General features: G+C 36.5%; 1 protein-coding gene across 5 annotated transcripts in view; it reads left to right on the top strand.

Annotated features, from left to right (window-relative positions):
* AGO3 (argonaute RISC catalytic component 3) overlaps window positions 1-21519 on the top strand; it is a 119645-nt gene extending 98126 nt beyond the window's left edge. For 2 of the 5 annotated variants that reach the window (XM_029949237.1, XM_029949240.1), the window contains exons 15-19: window positions 2456-2650; window positions 2990-3124; window positions 7262-7363; window positions 14191-14390; window positions 14881-21519. In XM_029949237.1, the coding sequence (XP_029805097.1) occupies window positions 2456-2650; window positions 2990-3124; window positions 7262-7363; window positions 14191-14390; window positions 14881-15025 (777 nt within the window). In that variant the 3' untranslated portion in view covers window positions 15026-21519. The remainder of the gene's footprint in view (window positions 1-2455; window positions 2651-2989; window positions 3125-7261; window positions 7364-14190; window positions 14391-14880) is intronic. The other 3 variants (XM_029949239.1, XM_029949238.1, XM_029949241.1) reach the window with 3 other exon arrangements.
* The last annotated feature ends 319 nt before the right edge of the window (window positions 21520-21838 follow it).

The raw sequence follows: 21838 nt of genomic DNA, 5'->3' as shown, positions 1-21838 counted from the left end.
TATAGTTATGCATGAATTGTCATTTCATATGTCTTAGACCTGGTGTTGAGCCACTTCTGATATTCATAAAAATATTCTTAGAGAAGATGAAATTAGTTTTTCAAAAAAAATTCAGAAATTTACTTTGGATTTGCGATTTTGGGGTAATTTTCCAACAAAGTTTAAGCTTAGTTGAATTCTTTTGGACTCTGGGTAGTCATTATCTTTTTCTACTAAATCCATTTCTACCAAATATCCATTTTTTTATTATTATTAGCAGAGGTCTTGTAAATAGAATTTATTAATTATTTTTGCTATATGGCTTCTATTCCCAAGAACTTAAAGACCAGTGTGAAAAACAAATGTTAAGTAATAATTGCCACATAGTATAGTAGATATTACTTTAATAGCAATATAAATTAAAATGTAGATCACAAAAACCTGGTGTTTTGAGAACCTCGAGAAATGCAGGGAATTGAAATGTAGTATAACAGATTGTGAGGCCAGTAAGCTTTTGTGTGGCTTTTGGTGCCACACATAAAGGAATATAGATTTACTTGTTAGTAATGAGATACGATTCAGAGGAGAGAAATGACTAGAGGGTTTTTTTTAACCTATAGAAGAAAAGTAGATACAATCCTATGTATATAGTAGACAAGTTCTAGTTCATTTTTTTTTTTAACTTGATTCTTTTCTAGTCTGACCTAACACAGAAGAGAAATGTAAGAACTTTCCATATTTTGGTTTCAAGTAATAAGACATTAAATTACTGACAGGAAGTTGGGTACTCTTTTGAAGTACTATTTTTATTATTTTTAACTGAGGCATAATTGACCATAACTTATTAGTTTTCGGTTTGCAACATAATGATTTGATATACTTATATATTATAAAAAGATCTACACAGTAAGTCTAACGAATATCTGTCACCATACATAGTTGTAAAATTTTTTTCTTGTAAAGAGAACCTTTAAGATTTACTCTCTTAACTTTCAAATATTCAATACAGTATTATTATTGATAGTCATCATCATACTGCATGCTTTACAGTACCTCTCAATGACAGAACTTATTTTATAACTGGAAATTTTTATCTTTAGACCACTCTTCCCCATTTCATCCATCACCTGCCCCCTGCCTCTGGCAACTACCAGTCTGGTCACTGCATCTATGAGCTTGGTTGCCTTTGTTTTATTTTGTAATGTTTTCTTTTATTTGTTTTATTTATTTTATATAAGTGAGATCATATGGTATTTGTCTTTCTGACTTTGTTCACTTAGTGTAATGCCTTCAAGGTCCATCCTTATTTGCACAAATAGCAAGATTTCATTCTTATTATTTATGGCTGAGTAATATTCCATTGTTTATATATGCTACTTTTTTTCTTTTTATTCCATCATCCATTGATGGACATTTCAGTTGTTTCCACATCTTGGCTACTGTAAAAGATACTACAGTGAACATGGGGTTACAGAATTCAATTTTTGAAACATGGCTTTGGTATAAATACTATACTGGAAGTAAGAAAAGCTGGAAGCAGAGCGACCAGCTGGTTCTCAGCCTCATCTCTGATTAGAATGATACGTAGACATTTTAAAAATATTTGGGTTGCAGGGGCACCTGGATGGCTCAGTCAGTTAAGTGTGTGGCTCTTGATTTCTGCTTAGGTCACAATCTCATGGTTCATGGGTTTGAGCCCTGCATTGGGCTCTGCACTAGCAGCATAGAGCCTGCTTATAATTCTCTCTCTCTGTCTCTCTTTCTGCCCCTCCCCTATTCATGCATGCTCATTCTTTCTCAAAGTAAATAAACATTTTTTTAAATATTTGAGTTCCAGAGATTATGCTTCAGTAGGTCTTTCAAAGAGAAATCAAGTGTTTGAATGGATCCTTTTTATTATTATTTATCTTCTTTCTCTTACTCTCTTTAAAAATGCCTTTTTGTTTCCTTATTAATCTCTAGATACACCAACAGCATCTGCAAATTAGAATCTTGTTAAATGTAAAGTGCAGGGGTGTCTGGTTGGCTCAGAGCATGCAACTCTTTTTTTTTTTTAAGTTTATTTATTTTGAGAGAGAGAAAAAGAGCAGGTGAACTAGTGCACAAGCAAGTGGGGAAAGGACAGGGGGGTGGGAAAGGGGCAGGTGGTAAGCCAACCAGGGACGCTGAGCATGTGACTCTTGATCTCAGTGTTGTGAATTGAAGCCCCACTTTCAGCGTAGAGTTTAAAACTAAAAACAGATTTTTTTTAATGTAAAGTTTAACCAACTCAGGGAAATAGATTTGTTTGTTTTTAAAGATTTTATTTTTAAGTAATCTCTACACCCAGTGTGGGATTTCAGACTCACAACCTTGAGATCAAGAGTCACATATTTGAAGTATGTTTGCTGCTTTTCAGTTTTTTTATTGTAAAATTCATATTCATGGAGTTTTTGATTGTCCTAATTTCTATTTTTCTTTACTTTTACCATCCTAGGTTGTAGGTAGTATGGATGCCCACCCAAGCAGATACTGTGCCACAGTAAGAGTTCAGAGACCTCGACAGGAGATCATCCAGGACTTGGCTTCCATGGTTCGAGAACTTCTCATACAATTTTATAAGTCAACTCGGTTCAAACCTACTCGTATCATCTTTTATCGGGATGGTGTTTCAGAGGGACAGTTTAGGCAGGTTGGTTTTCTGGGATCTCATAATTCTGTGGTTAACTCAGATACTGTGTTTATAATATGGTATCTAGTTCTAAAGTTAGAAGCCTTAATTAGGTTGAAAATTCTCAGAGTCAAAATTTGATGCTTCTTTAGATTTTTCCCTTCTAAAAAGTTTACTATGGATATGTAAGCCTTGATTGCTAAGATCATGCTCTGATAATAGTTAAGATGTAATAAAAAAGTATATTTAACTGTAAGGTGATAAGATTAAGAAATCCTGAAACTAAATTATGATCTTACTTTGAAGTATGTATAAGAGAACACTTGACTATATCAAATCTTTCCATTTCATCTCCTCTAGGTATTATATTATGAACTACTAGCAATTCGAGAAGCCTGCATCAGTTTGGAAAAAGACTATCAACCTGGAATAACCTACATTGTAGTTCAGAAGAGACATCACACTCGATTGTTTTGTGCTGATAGGACAGAAAGGGTAATTTTATATCTGTTGTAATGCTATTAAAAGACAAGCTGACCTCATATAGTTCATAGAGCACTTAACAGAGGCTCTCTGCCAAGCAGTGGTTCCGATATATAGAGTATCTGATTTCAACATAGCGGATTATGAGTATAAAAGCATCCAAATAGGTTGTTACTTTTTAATTTTCTAGAATTTCTGTTCAAGTGTCAAGAATTCAAAATCCTGTTAATGCATTTTGTTATTGTGAAGGAACTTTTTTTTTAAGGATGGGAGAATCATTTTTTAAATTTTATTAATTTTGTTTTTGAGAGAAAGCTGGGGAGGGACAGAAAGAGAGGGAGAGAGAGAATCTTAAGCAGGGCTCAGTCTCAGTGACCAGAGATCATGACTTGAGCCAAAATCAAGAGTCAGACTCTTAACTGGCTGAGCCACCCAAGTGCCTTGAAGCTCATAGTTTTACAGTTGTTCTTTCTATTCCTGTATGTTTTAAATGTTCAGAGAGAATAAGGTACATTCATTTTTTAAATATCTTGTAAAAATTAGTTTTTTTAAAAAACTAGGGACTTGGGGCACCTGGGTGGCTCAGGTCATGATCTCACAGTTCATGGGTTTGAGCCCCATGTTGGGCTCTGCACAGACAGCTCAGAGCCTGGAGCCTGCTTTGGATTCTGTGTCTCTCCCTCTCTGCCCATCCCCTGCTTGTGCTCTTTCTCTCTCTTGAAATAAACATTTAAAAAAAAATTTTTTTTAATCTAGGGATGTTCTAGAGTGATTAGTAGAAATTCACGCAAATCAACTTTTAAATAATGCTTCCTTTAAAATTCACAGAATTTTTTTTAAGATTTTGTTTTTTTGGATGGCTTAGTCAGTTAAGCCTCTGACTTTGGCTAAGGTCATGATCTCACGGTTCATGAGTTTGAGCCCCACATCAGGCTCTGTGCTGACAGCTCAGAGCCTGGAGTCTGCTTCAGATTCTTTTGTCTCCCTCTCTGTCTCTGACCCTTCCATGTTCACACTCTGTCTCTTTCTCACTCAAAAATAAATAAACATTATGAATTTTTTTAAATAAAAGATTTTATTTTTTTAATGTCTCTTTTTTGTAATGTTTATTTGTTTTGAGACAGAGAGAGTGTGCACTAGCTGGGGAGGAGCAGAGAGAGAGAGAGAGAAAAAGAGAGAGAGAACCTCAGGCAGGCTCTATGCTGTACGCACCGAGCTAGACAGGGGCTTGATCTCACAACCTGGGAGATTATGACCTGAGCCAAAACCAAGAGTCAGACACTTAACCAATTGAGCTTCCCAGGCATCTCAGAATCAATCAATCTCTCTCTCTCTCTCTCTCTCTCTCTCTCTCTCTTAAATGTTTCTTTATAAATTTTGAGAGAGAGAGAACACATGCAAGTAGGGGAGAAGCAAGGAGAGGAGAAAGAGAATCCCAAGCAGGCTCTGCAGAGCTTAACACAGGGCTTGATCTCAGGAACCATGAGATCATGACCTGAGCCAAAATCAAGAATAGGATGCTTTAATGATTGAACCACCAGGCACACTAAGATTTTATTTATTTTTAAGTAATTTCTGTACCCAGTGTGGATCTTGAACCCACTACCCCGAGATTAAGAGTTGCATGGTCTACCAACTGAGCCAGCCAGGTGCCCCCTCACAGAATTCTTTTTTATATTTTTATAGTATGACTATATATTTTTATAATTAGAAAGAGGAGGACATGTAAATACCTAGGGAATCTGTATTCTTGTCTCCATACAGCCTAGGGAAGTAGCAGTCTTGCTGTCATTTCCAGTGCTCTGTTACCATCCTTCAACCCGTGGAGCAGAGAAATCTGAGCACTGCAAGTGTTAGTGTCTCCTTGGGGAAAGGGTTCAACAGAGAAGTGTATGTTGGGTTTGGGATATATTCTGTCTTTGGTTATACTCTGTGTATAACTTTGGGCAAGTGACTTAACATCTCTGTTCCTGTTTCCATCCCATTAAGGTTTGGGTGATATTAATTTTTTCCTTATTTGGGTTGTTAAAAGGATTAAATAAATAAGAATGTGTAATATACCTAAGACATTGCTTGGCACAGATATACGAAGCACACAGTAAAGGTTGGCTAGAATGGTTGTGATGGTGGTAATAATAGAGGAAAAGAAAAAAGAAAAAGAATAGAGGAAAAGAAATAACCATAGCAGACATTGTTCTAGGTATTTCTTATAAATTTAACTAATTTAATCCTCACAGCACTATGAGGTATTTATTATTATTATCATCATTTTCCATAGGAGGAAACTGGAGTATATGAGGTTAAAGAACAAAGTTACAAAGCTAGTCATTGGTAGAGCTAGGACTCAAATCAGGCACTCTGGCTCCAGAATGCTCATAATCACTGTTAACCTCTTAGAGAGCATTGTTAGTTTTTTATTGTGGCCTCTGGTTGTTAAAGGCCTTTGACCCCAAATTTCTACATACACTTTCGTACCTGAAAAACCAAATTTCTTTTTCTTTCTTCAAAAGCAGGACTAGGAAAACCTAAGTTAGATTTAATGATTATTAGCATCTGGTGTTTAGTCATATTAGTCCTTCATTTGTCTGCTTCTCTTTCACCTTTGCTCTAAATACTATTACTAATAATAGATGAGAGGTAACTTTAAATGAGGAAACAAGCACAGAGAGGTAAAATACCATGCCCTAGTTAGCACAGCTAGAAACCAGTGAAGCTATGATGGGAACCCATTCTGCTGCCTCTGTAAGTAAAGTAAAACTTTATATCCATTCGTTTGATTTGTGTGTTAAGAATAGGCATAATTTAGTTGATTATTAGTTTTCTTTGTTTTGTGCTTAGTGAAAGCTAACTATTACATAACTACACAGCTATAACTCATGCCACTACCTGATCATAGTCCCTCACATACAGAAAGAATGTCTGAGTCAATAAAATAGTTTCTAATTTGCTAACATATAAACCTAGACTTAGAATTACTGATTTTAAATGTGTTAGAGATACAGAGGTAGAGGTGAGTATACATATGCATTTTAAAGTGTTGTATTACAAACTTTTTGGGGCTCCTGGGTGGCTCAGTTGGCTGAGCCTTTGTCTACAGCTCAGGTAATGATCTCACAGTTTATGGGTTCAAGCCCCACATTGGGCTCTGTGCTGGCAGCTCAGAGCCTGGAGCCTGCTTCAGATTGTCTCCCTCTCTCTGCCCCTCCCAACTTGTGCTCACTCAATCTCTCAAAAATAAACTTTTAAAAAGCCTTTCATTATCAGAAATTTTGAACCATTTCAGTCATATTTGCATCATCTCCATGCATAGTGTTGGTTTCCTTACAAGATGTTGAAACTGCTAGTATGAAATAAAAGGAATAGGACCTTTGCAGTCAGTTCCATATTTCACTACCAGTTCTGCCCTGTATTGTGTGCTGTTCAGCAAATTTTTTCATATTCCTGAGCCCAGGTTTCCCAAACAGGTGGTAAGAATACCTGACTCACAGGACTATTAGGATTAGAAATAATGTATGGTAAGTGCCTGGCACATGGTTACTAATGTTGATGTTATCAGCATTCTTGCTTTCTAAAAATATAGTGTTCCCCAAGGAAAATGCTAGTTTTCATAAATTACACATTCAGAGGTGCCTGCTGTTCACAGGTACAATAAATTGGAGCAGTTAAAGTAGATTTGGGTTTTTTGGTTTTTATTTTTATTTCTTTTGGGGGAGAGGGAGAAAAGGAGAGAATCCCAAGGCCCCACAAGGTTGGCATAGAGCCTGTTGGGGCTCGATCTCCCAGACCGTGAGATCATGAGTCGAGCTAAAACCAAGACTTGGAGATTTACGTGACTGAGCCACCCAGGTACCCCTAAAGTCGTTTTTTAAAAAATTTTTATGTGTTCCACCCATATGGGATCATCTTGCTAGCAAAGCACCAACAGACACTAGTAACTCTTCGTTTATCAGCTTTCACTTTCAGTACCATGTAAGACTAGGAACCAGGACTAGAATAAGGACTGCTGTTATTGCCTGCCCAAGTAATATTTTAAGCTAAAAGTAGTGAAACACAGGATCAGCCTATTATATTTATACATATTTAAAAGTGCTTTTAGATACATTCTTTACCTTTGTCTTGTTTGTTTGAACTTTGACCAAACAAATCTAGGTTGGACGAAGTGGCAATATTCCGGCTGGAACGACAGTTGATACGGACATTACACACCCATATGAGTTTGATTTTTACCTCTGTAGCCATGCTGGAATACAGGTAAGCCTACACTTTCGGTGAAATGTTCTAATTCAAGAACTTCCATTCTTGTGTATATTTTTTTAATTGAGAGAAACACTGTTCTCTGCAACCTAAATTGTTCCTATATGAAATTAGATGAAAATTTCAGTAAATAAATTTCTTCTCCTTTCTTACCTTGGAGGGGGGGACTTATTTCTATTAAAATACCAACATATGAGTAGTTTAATAGAATGAATCTCTCCAAACTGGGTCCTCAATTTAACCTAAAACTTCAAAAATTTTAAAGTACTTGATTCTTCCTTTGACATTTCCTTCTTTTTGATAATAATACTTCATAGAGAACTCAGGTATTTATTGGCAGATATTGAGCATGTGAAAGTTTAATTATAGATTTAGAGCTTTAAGTTTCAGTGAAATAATTTTCAGAGCCTTACTCTTTTCATAAAATCATGTTATTAATTTGTTACCTTTATTACTTAGTAGAACATAAGCTTTATTTATTTTAAATGAATCCTCTTTCATTAATTTATTTAGTTATTTTGAGGGAGAGAGCGTGAGCTTGAGTGGGGAAGGGTAGAGAGAAAGAATCCTAAGCAGGTTCCAAGTTGTAAGCGTGGAGCCCTATGCAGGGCTCGAACTCATGAACTGTGAGTTCGTGGCCTGAGCCAAAGTTTGACACTTAACCAACCGAGCCACCCAGGTGCCCCGAACATAAGCTTAATTCAGTGCTTCTCAAACTTTTCAACAACAGAGTGAACCCAACGTTCCTAGGATGCCTGACAGAATGTAGTGCCAAACTGTTTTAGATTACTTGCCATTGATTAAAATAAATTTCAAGGAAGATGTACTATACTGAACAGCTGTGTGTTAAAGCTTTGTATGTCTCTCATGCACTAACCCCTGTTCTACTCTTACAGCTTTAAATTTATTATCCCACTCATTCATTTGTGTTCTTACATCTTCTCCTCTTTCACAGTCAGTGTTAAACATTTTACTGTCGGTGGTAACAGGTATTTAGCAAAACAAAGTTAAAAGTAGCTCCCAGAGACAAAATCTCTGGAAATCGGAGCACATGTTTTTAAACCTAGTGTTTCTGTCCATGTATCCCACAGAATACGACTGCTATGACTTCTCAATAAATATTACAGGAAAGAAAAAAAGATTCTCTGTTCAGATGAATTCTGGAAATGCTGGTTAAACAGAATTTTTTACTGTAGAAGTTTTGTATACCACTGATAGGCACATAAACGGTCATTATGAATCTTAAAGACAGAAGTATTTCCATAGTGTATTTAACCAGCAGTTTTAGGGACCAGTCTTCCTTTAGGACACTAAACTGAAACTTTGCTCTTGTCAACAAACCACCAGGAACATTTCACAAGGACGGAAGATGGTTTTTGACACATCTTCGCACATTTATTAGAATTTTCAAACTTCTCAGAGAAAAAAAACGGAGTCTTTTGTTTTGTTGTTGGAGTCTTGTTTTTTAGCAGCCAAAATTAAAAACCCAATCATTTTTTTAACACTTATTTATCATTGAGTGACAGAGACAGAGAGTGAGCAGGAGAAGGGCAGAGAGAGAGGGAGACACAGAATCTGAAGCAGGCTCCAGGCTCTGAGCTGTCAGCACAGAGCCCGACGTGGGGCTCGAACCCACAAACCGCTAGATCATGACCTGAGCCGAAGTCAGATGCTCAACTGACCAGAGCCACCCAGGTGCCCCAAAAACCCAATCATTTCTAACCAGTATAAGAGATTATTTTTTCATGTCATATTTTTATCAGTGATTAACAGACCCTTCAGCAATATTTTTTGACACTTTTGACACTTTTATTGGTCTTATTGGTACTATTTCCTCCCTTCTGCGTTTTATTTTGAGGTAATATTCCCACTCATTTTTAAAACTTAAATTTACAAATCAAGTCAAAGCTTGCTGCTCCCTTTCACCCTTTACCTGTCCAGATCAGGCTAGAGCTTTGGTTCTGGTAACGTTGAGTAGAGGAGGGGGACCATGGCCTGATTCTGAAATACCTCTTTCCCCTCCTCCTTCAGGTACTCTAACTCATCTGGTATTGCTGCCAGTCTGCTAGTATTTAGGAGTGCCTGCCCTTCTGCTCACTCTCATTTCCAGTAATTTTCACCATTCCAGCCCTATGGAATTGGCGGAGTGGGCCTGTGGGCTCCGAGCTAAGGAAGTGTCCAGCCGGGGCATGAAATAAAAGTCTCCCTTTCCAGCAGGTTCTTATCTTTATAATGGATTCTCCTGGAATTCCCATTATCGTGTCTTCATGGGAGTGAGTGTACCTTTCCTCACAACTGCAATTCCATGTCTTCACAAAACCCATAATCATTTTCCTCTACTGGAAGGTTGGAGATTAGGTGAGAAGAGGCCAAAGCCAGAGAATTGATGGTAAGAGCTGCCTGACCTGGCTCTTCTCAGTGAGCCCTTGAGAGGTGGCTGGCTCCAAAGATTGGTAATTCTTTAGACTGTGAGATGCCTAGCACCTTTAATCCTCTCCTTTGGACCCTAGTTGAAATTCTAGGACAGCAGGGGGGAAAATAAACCTACCTGACATACTGTTAGAAACATGTTAACTGAAGGGAGCCTGGGACCCCTCTGAGCCTCTACAGGGAGTCCCCCTAGAGAGATAAATGCTCCCTGTTGAGGAATCGCAGGCAGTGTCCTAAATTACAATTTCCTGATACAAATCACCCCAACTTCAAAGATATCCTTCACTACTATTTAACAATCCTTTGACTCCTCTTTTGTTAGCTCTTAATGCCATTTTCCATGGGTCTCTATCTAACCTTGGTCTCTTGCCTAACACTCAGAACATGACCCCTTCCTTTTACCTCAGTGAGAAATAATACTGTCAGTCATGGCTGGGTTCTTCTCTCCTTTCTCACAGGAGGAAATGTTCAGTGTGCAGTGTTGTTCGCATTCACTCTCCTCTGACTCGAGTTGGTCTCGGTTCACCAGTTATCCTTCTTCCTGCACCTTCAGTGTGTTCCAAGCTTCCGATCCCATTCCCTTAGCTGACACTTTTCCCATCCTAAAATACAGTCCATTGAGCCTGTATTTCCCTTCAAGTTATTCTCCCATATATTTCTTCCATTTGTAACTAAACTGTTCTTAAAACGATAGCCTAAAGACACTCACTTGAAATTTAAAGAGACAAACGATATTAAAGCTGTAAGAACAACTGAAACTTTACATTTTGCCAGTGTGAGTGTAAATTAACATGAACATTTTTGAAAACTGTCTGTCGTTATCTACTAAAGTTAAATATATGCATACTCTGACACAGGATCTCCAGTCCAAGATAGCCAACAGAAATGCATATCTATGTTCACCAAAAGATAGTATGTTTATGCTTATAGAAGCACTGGTGATAGCCAAAACTTACAAACAACTCATATGCCCACAGTCAGTAGATTGGAGAAATATTGTATATTCATACCACAGAATATTCTTTTTTTTTTAATGTCTTTTATTTATTTTTGAGAGACAGCACGAGCAGGGGAGGGTCAGAGAGAGAGGGAGACACAGAATCCGAAGCAGGCTGCAGGCTCCGAGCTAGCCCTCAGCACAGAGCCTGATGGGGGCTCGAACCCACAACTGTGAGATCATGAGCTGAGCCGAAGCCGGACGCTCAACCAACTGAGCCACCCAGGCGCCCCCATACCACAAAATATTCTACAACAAAGAGAGTGCTGCAACAGTATGGTTGGATTTCACAAACACAGTGTCAAACCAAGGAAGTCCCACCCGAAAGGCACAAATCTGTGATCTGATGATGTGATTTGTTATAAAGTTCAAAAGCAAATATGATCTTTTTTTGTTTGGTTTTTTTTGGTTTTTTTTTAAATATTTTTTAATGTTTTTTATTTATTTTTGAGACAGAGACAGAGCATGAGAGGGGGAGGGGCAGAGAGAGGGAGACACAGAATCTGAAGCAGGAGATTTTTTATTTATTTTTGAGACAGAGACAGAGCATGAGAGGGGGAGGGGCAGTGAGAGGGAGACACAGAATCTGAGCTAGATGTCAGCACAGAGCCCAACGTGGGGCTCAAACCCACGAACGTGAGATCTGACCTGAGCCGAAGTCGGAGGCTTAACCGACTGAGCCACCCAGGCGCCCCGCAAATATGATCTTTAATGTCACCTATTGTTAAAAGTTCCGTTACCGAGATAGGATGGTGACCACAAAAAGATTTCTTGGTTGCAGTTAATGTTCAACTTCTTGATTTGGGTGCTGGCTTCATGGGTATTTGTGAACATTCCTCATTCGGTACACTTAAGGTCCATGTGCTTTTCTCTATGTATTTATATTTTTTTATTTTAATGTTTATTTATTTTTGAGAGAGAGAGCATGAGCAGGGGAGGGGCAGACAGAGAAAGGGGGAAAGAAAATCCGATGCAGGCTCTAGGCTCTGAGCTGTCAACACAGAGCCCAACGTGGGGCTCAAACCCACGGGCTATGAGATCACGACCTGAGCCGAAGTCAGACACTCAACCGACTGAGCCACGCAGGTGCCCCTCTATGTATTTATATTTCTGTAAAATGTTTACATTAAGAACAGAAGAAACTACAGTTGGCAGTGTCCTCTTCCTCTTCAATTTATCCCAGCCTCCGACTGCTGCTCCTTGAACACTGCAACATCTGATCCTGTTCTCACTCACTCGTTGAAACCATCCACCATTTGCCTTCCATATACATTTTTCTCTTTTCATCTTGCCTTTCTGTTTGTTCTTGGTTTAGTTTAAATTTTTAAGTTTAAATATTTATGACTTTGACATCTTTTTACAGACATAATTTTTCTCCTAATTTCCAGACCTTGAGGTTGTTTTTGACTATACCCTCTCACCTGCCACCCTTCTCTAATCTCCCTTCAGCCCTGTTGAATTTACCATCTCACTCTCAGACCCTTCTCACCCTCACTTCCCTGCTTTGTTCCAGCTCTCATTATTACTTTTCCAGTACAATTGCAGAATGATCCTAAGTGCCCTCATGTAATCTGTTCTCCCTCAGATTAATTAAAACATAAGATCCTATCATTCATCTACTTGTGCTACATATCCATTGAAGTTAAAGTCATTTTCTTAGGACACCTACATATCAATTCCTGATATCTACATCCTGTTCCCTTCATTTCTGCTACACCCTCAGTTTGTCTGGCATTTTTCTCCTATTCTTCCTTCCTCCTTTCCTCTCTTTTCCTCCTCCTCTCTCTATCTCCTTCCTTTTACATACACAAACACATATAAACACAACAAGACTGCAGCAATTCTAAACTGTCTTTAGGTAGTTCTCATAACTCTGTCCTGCTCATGTCGCTCCCTTACCTTAATTATTCCTTCCCCAACTTACTCCTGTTCATCCTTTAAGACTCATTTTGAGCATCAGCTCCTCCCAGAGCCTTTCTTATATCCTTCCGCAAGACAAATACCCCTCCTCTGCACTGCCTGAGCACCCTATGCACAACTCTTGTGGCATTCATTCGATAGCGTTGTAACCATACTTCTGTTTCTCTCCCCCCCCCTCCACTAGTCTATAAGGTCCCGAAAGACAGAGGCTACTCATTCATTCAATCAACAGATATTTATTGTGTTTACCTCCTAGAAGATAGGTGTTGGATGTTAGGTACACAGAGTGAACAAATAAATCCAATCCCTTATTTTTATAGTTTATTGTGGGGGGGAGACCTACTAAGTAAGTAATCTCATAAATACATATTTATAAATTGTAATAAGCATTATAAAGGAAAAAGTAAAGCTAGAAAGAGATTTTAGTGGGGTCCTGATTTAGATTGGGAAATCACATTTGAGAAATGACATTGAAGGTAAAATCAAGAGGAATAAGTAGGAATTAATCAAGCCAAGAAGGGGGAAGAAAATTCCTTCCAGAGGCACATACAGGCTCTTTGGTGGGGAAAAAAAAACCATTATTCACTGACGGAATCAAATGGAGGCTGTGACTGCAGCAGGAGAGTAAGATAGAGAGACTAGCCTGAGCTGAATTATACAGGCCTTGTCGGGCAGAGATGAGCACCTGGATTTTAGTAAAGTGCATTGCAAAGCCATTAAGAGACTTTAAGCTGGATATCAACATTATTAGGTATATGGTGTGTGTGTGTGTGTGTAACTTTTTTTTAATATTTATTATCTTTTGAGAGAGAGAGAGAGAGAGAGAGAGCAGGCAAGGGAGGGGCAGAGAATCGGAAGCAGGCTTCAAGCTCTGAGCTGTCAGCACAGAGCCTGACACGGGGAGCGAACTCATGAACCAGGAGTTCATGACCAGATCTGAAGTTGGATGCTTAACTGACTGAGCCACCCAGGTGCCCAAGTCTCTTCCTTTTCCTTGTCCAACCTCCATGTTATTGCTATTACTTTAATAAAACCCCAGTCTCATCCCACTAAAGTCTCTCTTGTTTAAAAAAGACAACCAAAAAAGCCAATATGCAGTGCTTTCCCTGCAGACGTAGAAGTCCAAATTCTAAGGCATATCATTCAATCTGATTCCAAACTTTATTTTCAGACTTCATCTTTTTTCCCTTGTGCACCATACTGTGTATATGTACACCACATTTTATCCATTCTCCCATCATTGGATCTTTGAATTGCTTCCACCTGTGGGCTATTTTGAATAATATTACTTTGAACAAGGGTGTGCAGATACCGGTTTGAGTCCCTGCTTTCACTTCTTTTGGATGTATACCCATAATCAATTAAATAGAGTATGTTTTATTTTACTAATGTACAAAGCTTACTTATAACTTAGTCTGTGATGAGTATTATTTAAATGTTTAAAAATCAACAGAATACGCCATTGCCTTCTCTACAGGGTACCAGCCGTCCTTCACACTATCATGTTTTATGGGATGATAACTGCTTTACTGCAGATGAACTTCAGCTGCTGACGTACCAGCTCTGCCACACTTACGTGCGCTGTACACGATCTGTTTCTATACCTGCACCAGCGTATTATGCTCACCTGGTAGCGTTCAGAGCCAGATATCATCTTGTGGACAAAGAACATGACAGGTAATATAAAAAGCACAACAAATACAAATTCTTACCCAAAACCAAGTATGGGTGAGCATGTTAGGATTTTCTTGCAGAGTTTCTTTTAAGTGTTTCCATGTCTGTGTCACTCTGCCACAAGCTGTTAGAGGACTCAGCGGTCCATATGAAAAGCAACGATAGGCAGAACTGACTGCCCAAAATAAGCGTTCCATTAAAATGTGCACTTTAGGCTTATTAGTACTAGAATAGTATGGTGATTCAGTTGCTCACCAGATTAATTCAAGAGAGAGATCATTGCTGATAGACAAAATGATGTTATGTCTGAGATCTGCTTCTAAACAGTCCGGGGGAGGTACGAGAAGTAAAACAGAACTGGCCTTGGGTTAATAATTACTGAAGCTGGGCGACAGAAATGTTCATTAGGCCAGCCTCTATATTTTTTAATAGTTTTCAATAGTTTTAAATTTTTCTACAAGTAATATTTTTCAAAATTACTACATCAGAATAGGGTTTGTTTTTGTGTTCATTGCCACTTCTCTTACAGTGCTGAAGGAAGTCATGTTTCAGGACAGAGCAATGGGCGAGATCCACAAGCTCTTGCCAAGGCTGTACAGATTCACCAAGATACCTTACGCACAATGTACTTTGCTTAAAAAGTCCAAGAATATTCTCTGAGAGGAAGAATTGAGAGATGCATCGACATACAGCATATGTTTCCAGTGGAGTCAGTTGAGTGGGAATGCCTCCAGCCATACAGCAGCCAACACTGTGTGGGGACCAGGGTCTGATTTTTATGTTAATACAAGGAAGATTGTTTACTTCATCAAGGAACACAGCACCATTATGCAATATGAAACCAGCCAACTGCTTTTTTGTGCGGTCTCCTTAGGAAGTATCGCCATTGTTTTGTTTTCACTTTCTTGTAGTCTAACCCTTTTAATGCCTTTACCTCAAGTTGCTTGGCAGCACAACTATCTTTGCAAAAAAAAGTAAAGAAAAAGTAAATGATGGTTTAAAAAAAAACACACCTTACATGAATAATCAAAGTGATTGTTCACAATTATGTGTGCAAAAAAATTAATGTGCATTCGTGTATTCTTGTGGAAGGTATCTGTATATTTTAAATATATACATGTATACTTCATATGCATATATATCTGGATCTACATTGACAGTAGATATATATGTGTCTGTGTATTTTATAGTTTATTCCATCGGGGAGCTTTCTTTTCCCTTCTGTCGTCCTCCCGCCACCACTTTCCATTTCTCTCCACTTCCCTCACCTTCATCGTCTACATTTTTCTCCTGATGCCACCAGTGACATTCAGATGTTCGTGTATCCGGTTCATTTGGATACGAAGCATGGCAAACTAGATTTTTATTTTTATTTTGCACACCCTACTCCTGTCTCTTGTCTCATACACAATTCTAAGTCCTCAACTCTTGATATTGCTTTCTTAAACAAAATTGTTATTTATATATACATACATACATGTATATGTATATGTATGTATGTATATATGTGTGTGTGTGTGTGTACACACATATATATGAAGTTTCTATGCGAGTGTCCGCCCCCTCCTGTTCTGAACTTACATTTGCCATTTGTGCAATGTGTACATAAGCAGTAGCAATCTTAAACTATTCTCTTAAACTATTCTTTTTCTTTAGTTTGTTAAAGCTGCTATAAATATAAAACCTTGTCAGAAATTGTAACTCAGAAATTTCTCTAAGTGATATGTATTCTAAAGCCTTCTCTTTCTATGGGTTATACATGAAAATCCCTTACAGCTTTCATAAAGGGCAAATAATTTAAATGATTGAAACTCTTTAGGGTTGAGGCCTCTGAAATTGGGTGGAGAGAGAGAAGGGGTTGCTGAGGGTTTTTTAATTTTAATTTTTTTTTGCTAGTTTACTTGCTGCCTCTCATACCTTAATGTGATTTTCATATATATATATTTTTATATATATGTGTGTGTATATATAAACATATATGTATGTGTTTTGAAGTACAGCTTCCTTTTCTTTTATATTTATTAGACTAGTGCTCTCATAATTAGAGAACTGTATTGGCAACATCTTTTATAGAAATGTAATCGTGTTTATTTTAAGAACTGACAACTTGTTTTGCTGTCTTTTAGTGCAATAAGCAGTTTTAAAGGAAAGGTGTGTCTGTTTGATTTCTTTACCACAGACAGGTGGAAAAACAGGCACCTCCACAATTTTTAAAAGGCAAAGTAATACAGCCTTAATTTCAGAAGGAAAGTTTTGTAATTTTTCAAGTTTAAAGCATGTCTTTTAAAAATCCTAATGAAAATGAGGAAGTTAAATTTCCTAAATGAGTCTGATCTTAAATATTAGAGATGGAGTTGAACTTCGATTTAAGAAATGACAGTGAAAAGGGGCTCAGTCGGTGGAGCATGTGACTTTTGATCTTGGGGTCATGAGTTCAAGCCCCACGTTGGGTGTGGAGCCTACTTTTAAAAAAAATGACAGTGAATAACTTAAGATTTAGAAGACATTTAATTTGTTGAAAATAGATCATGTTTATTGAACAATCATACTGGTTAGGTGCCCATTTTTATTTACTAAAATGAATTAGGAAAATGTAAAATGATATTTTTAAAACATTTTTTTGCCAATTTATCACCAGTATAACTTTCCTTTTAAAATTAGGGTTATGGTTGGCAAAGGAGGTTAGGACTATGATCATTTTAAATGAGTTAAATCGCTGAAATATGGAAAAGGTTTTATAAAACTTTATTGATTTCATTTTAAGGTATTAGAAAGTATTATAGAGCTGACAAAATCAAGTTCATCAGTAACCTTGGATTCAGGGGAGCTTTGCACTTTGTAACTCATGAAAATTGCATTTTAATTTTTTATTTTTATTTTTTTGCACTGGTTCAGAGTATAGATACTACAGAGTGTTTCCAGTGGGCATTGTTAACCCTTTTAGAATTCCATCTGCACATGGTATCGAATGGATTAGCTCTTTAGTTTCTCTCTTACCTGTAATCCACTCTTATTGCCAATTTACTGTATTTTGAGCCTAAAATCTGAGCCCATGTCCTCCAACAGGTATGGAATCTTTTGTTCCTCTGCCAGAAAACTAAGAAAGTACTGTATTTTGTATGTTTATTATTATTGAAGTGTCTGAAATGCAATTTACAACACTGTTTCAAAGCTCTTTACATGAAGTAATTTTTGTATAGTATATACATTTTTTCTCCCAACCCTGCCCCTCTCCTCCAAAAATGTCCTATAAAGCATGTATTTTTTTTTAAACATTGAAATTTCACTGAGTATAGTCAGGAACATGAACAGGAGAAGAAAGTAGTTTATCCTAGATGGTCAGAACTTGATTGTTACATGCTTGCTCAGTATGAGTAAAACACCTTCCAATGGGAGCATATGGGAAACCATTGGCCCAGGGAAGAACTGTAGATACCATTTTCCTATTTAGTGCTTCACCTCGTTTTCAGTTAGTCTTCCATGTGTTAGAATGAAACCCATAATTTAAATCTGTTTGGAAGGACTTTTACTAAAGGAAAAAAAAAACTTTTTCTAATATAAAGCTTTACCTTTGAAGTGAGTTCTTTTTTAGGGTTTCTTTCTTACGGTTTCAACATTGCTAGTTTAAGGTTGGTTAACTTGAAAGAATATGTATAGTATATTTCTATTTTGCTTACTAACAAATTGGTATATCAAAATGAAAGGGAACTTTGTGCTTAGAATTTTAAGATAAAAGACTAAGTGGCAAATACTTTTTGAAATTTGTTTTAATGATTATTGCACTTCTGGTGTAGAATTCCTGATTTTTTTAATTAAAAAAAAAAAGATTGTTTTGAATTTAAAGGTCATGAAACTCAACAATGACCTTTCTGTTCCTGCCTTTGCTCACTAAACTACATAATGAATGCTAAATTTTGGTCTACTGTGTTCTATGATGCATAAGAGTTACTTTAAAATGTCCGTCCCAACCACTGGTATAATTGATTTTCATGTGAAGAAGAGTTGGTAGTTTAATGTATATTCTGGATGGGAAATGTGTCTGGGTAAAGTGCTGATACATGTTATTACAGTATCAAGTTACTGGCATTGAGGACCTTACATTTATAATACTGTAGCTGCTATATTTATTTAATTAAGTAGACTCTGACATTTACTGCACTAAACAATAAGGAGATGAGCAGGATTGGAAGCTAGTGTTAAGACACACACCCCCTTTTTTCCTAAATAAGATTAAGAACATGAAATAACAAGATAACAAAGGGTGCTACCATTTTAGTTTCAATTTAATATCAGGATACTCTTTGTTTTAGAAAAGTAGATTATTACTTTAGCTGTTTTGCAAAAGGGTACCTCAACCTCCTCAGTACTGGTTTTTGGCATATTTTCACAGAAGTACAGCTTCCCCTTTATTTTTTCTTAATATTTTACCTTTTAACAAGTTTCTCAGAAAAACAAAGTTCTTATATGGAAATCTACCTGTTTGTAATCCGTTAATTTATTTCTCTTTCTAGAAGAGTCTAGAAGGGATTCTAGTAGGAATGTATTGGGTGTTTTGGAAGGCACTAGATAAGGATTCATCTCTACCTTCTAGCATAGGGACTTGTAGCCTTCTGAAGACCTATACTATTTTTCCAAACTAGGTTCTTTGATGACCCACCACTGCCTAATGTTTACTTGTATATTCTGTAATGGATTTTAGCATGACATACTGCATGGCAGGCTTAAAGGAAATAAATTCTGAGTTGCCGTTCAGTAGAAAAGGCTGGCAGAGGATTTCAGTGTTTAAGTGCCAGTAATAGATCTGAAGTAATTTAGATGGATTATATAGGTGAGGAATTAGAGACTGATGGTAAAGGAATTTGCCAAGGGTGGTGATTTTTATGAAATCCATGAATCTAGCTACTTGGATTCAGCTTAGAATATTTTGTAGTCTTGGCTGTTTCAAATTTGATAGAAATATTTTGCCAAAAAGCTTAACTGATAACTCTGTATATTTTTATTCAGGATCATTAAACCTGAGTTAAATATTTGGTTAAATACTCTCTTAGATGTTCTCCTATTGAGTATTTTTAAAACACAGGTTGTTCCTATCAGTAACTTGATACTTAAATTACCTTTTAGGAGTTATTAGTAAAGCTGCAAAAGACATCATTGGCTTGGCATCTTTATTTTGCCTTTTTTATCCATACAAAGTTTTAATCCTTTGCATTCTTCTTGAGAATTCCTGGATGTCTTAAAGCTTCAATAATAATAGTTGGGAGGCTTTATATGTGTATCAAGTGAGGCCTCCCTGAGTGGTGGTATAACCCTGACTCTAGAGTCTGTCTTTATTTTCCTATTCCCCTCCCATTTGATCATATAAAGCACTTTCATGATTCTGTAGAGTCAAAAAATAAGCCAAGAATTGATGTGTAAAATCAGAAAGTAAGGGTTTTCTCCAAAAACTCTTTTTAAGAAATTCCTGCTTAAACTAAGAACATTATTGGTCAGTGACCATTAGAAATGATACCATGATTAGTAAAATGTAAGCTGACTCCCAGGAGGAAAAAAATTAATCTCTCTCTCCTTCCCCCTCCCCACCATATATATCTCAAAGGGAAAAAATATTTTTTTACTTTTTCCTACTTTTAAAAATGGTACTGGATCAGTTTATAATTTTCCATGTCAGTCAAAATAATTTTTTTAAACTAACATATAACGGTCAAGGCTTGTGCTAATGTTACCTACTGTTAGTTGAATTTTATTTTTCTTTACCCAGCAAAGAGACTACTCTAGATTTTTACATTGTTCATTAAACCTCAAGAATCTAATGCTCTTAAAGTATGGAAGCTAAAGATTTTAATTTGAATTAAAGATAGATAATAAATTTAATATAGAAGGTTGAGATTTACCAATAGGAAACTCTGTTGAACTATCAGGTAACAAAGAGTGCAACAAAATTAAGATCCTGTTAATTAATCTGTCCAGCCATTGGTCTCCCTTCCTTTTTGAAATCAATGTCTGAAGCAACCAAAACCCAATGTTGTATCTATGTTAGTGTCTCAGTAAAGCAAAGATGTTCTTCAGGGTAGATGCTGAGTTAAATTGTTAAATCCTTTTTTAAAGCAAGGCGGTTATTAGAAAGTGCCTTTTCAGAAGATGGTGCTGTAGATTTTTATTTTTCAAATAGCACGAGACTAAAAATTTAAAAGGTAAATTATTTTAGAACTCCAAGAGTGTGGCAGTTTCATAAATAATGTTATTTGTTGTCCTGAATCTGGTCCAAGGAACCAAGTAAAGGTTTCATTCAGTAAATTATCTAGGTAAATGCTCACCAAATGTATTTTGCAAGTTCGAAAAATAAATTTTTAATGAATTAACCCTTTCAGTTCTTAGCTGTGTTGAAGGTAATCTATAAGACACATAAAACAGCAAATCTACTAAACTTTTTAACAAGAGTATAGGTATAGTAACAAGTGCCCTAAGGGAAAGGTAACTCGCCAGGGAGTTATATGTCATAGCTACTTTTTTGTTTTTTGTTTTTTTCCAGTATAGATTGACCCTTCTGTAAATATCTATTGGCATCCTTTTCTAATTAATATTTATTAAAGAAGACTGCTTGTATATACAAGGAGAGCCAAGTCATCATGTAAATTAGTTTTAACAGAAAACATAAAGTGACTATAACTCTATCTTTGGGGATATTTTCTTTTTTAGGCACTAAGAAACATATGACTCCCTCTTTTTTTCTACCATGGGGGCAACTATGAAATATGATGACAGTGCATCTAAAAGGGTATGATCAGTTAATTAGAAATACAACATGCAAAATTGGTCTTTGGAGGAAATAAGCAAAATGAACCATTCATACTTACTAGAAATGTAGTAATCTACCAGAAAGCAGTTTTCCCCTAGGCTGTTTACTCTCCTAGTAGACAACAGTAAATGATCATCTAACCAGATCTTGTGAATTTGGTGAGCATTTCTCCAGAAAAGAATTGACAAAAGAACAAAAAACACCACACCTCAGTAACCTTGTATGCTGCATTATGTAATAATGATAGATTATATCGATTGTTTGGAGTGTACTGTGTCTGTTTGCAAATATACATGCACATTAAACATTTTCATTTTTATAATGTCTTCATAGCAATTATGAGTTTATTTTTTTAATATTTTTTCTATTGTGATGTTTATATTTATTGGCAATTTGTGTGCAACTTTTATATTTTGCTTAGATGTTGGTTTTAAGGTATTTTATTTTTATAGATATTTCTAGCTTTTCCTCTTTCTTTGTGATATTAGCAAAGATTAAGATGGAATGTTAATATACCAACCAAACTACTAATTCCATAAAGTCTAGAGTTTGAATTTTTACCAGTAAACCATTAATACTATTTTCTAACTTAGAACATTTAATGTTGTTTATATAGTGGGCATTAAAGGCAGACAGTTTTTAGACAGATTTCTAA

The sequence above is a fragment of the Suricata suricatta genome, chromosome 8, assembly GCF_006229205.1.
Source record: "Suricata suricatta isolate VVHF042 chromosome 8, meerkat_22Aug2017_6uvM2_HiC, whole genome shotgun sequence".
Classification (NCBI taxonomy): Eukaryota; Metazoa; Chordata; class Mammalia; order Carnivora; family Herpestidae; genus Suricata; species Suricata suricatta.
The sequence above is the reverse complement of the archived record's forward strand: the minus strand, read 5'-3'. Positions and strand labels throughout refer to the sequence as shown.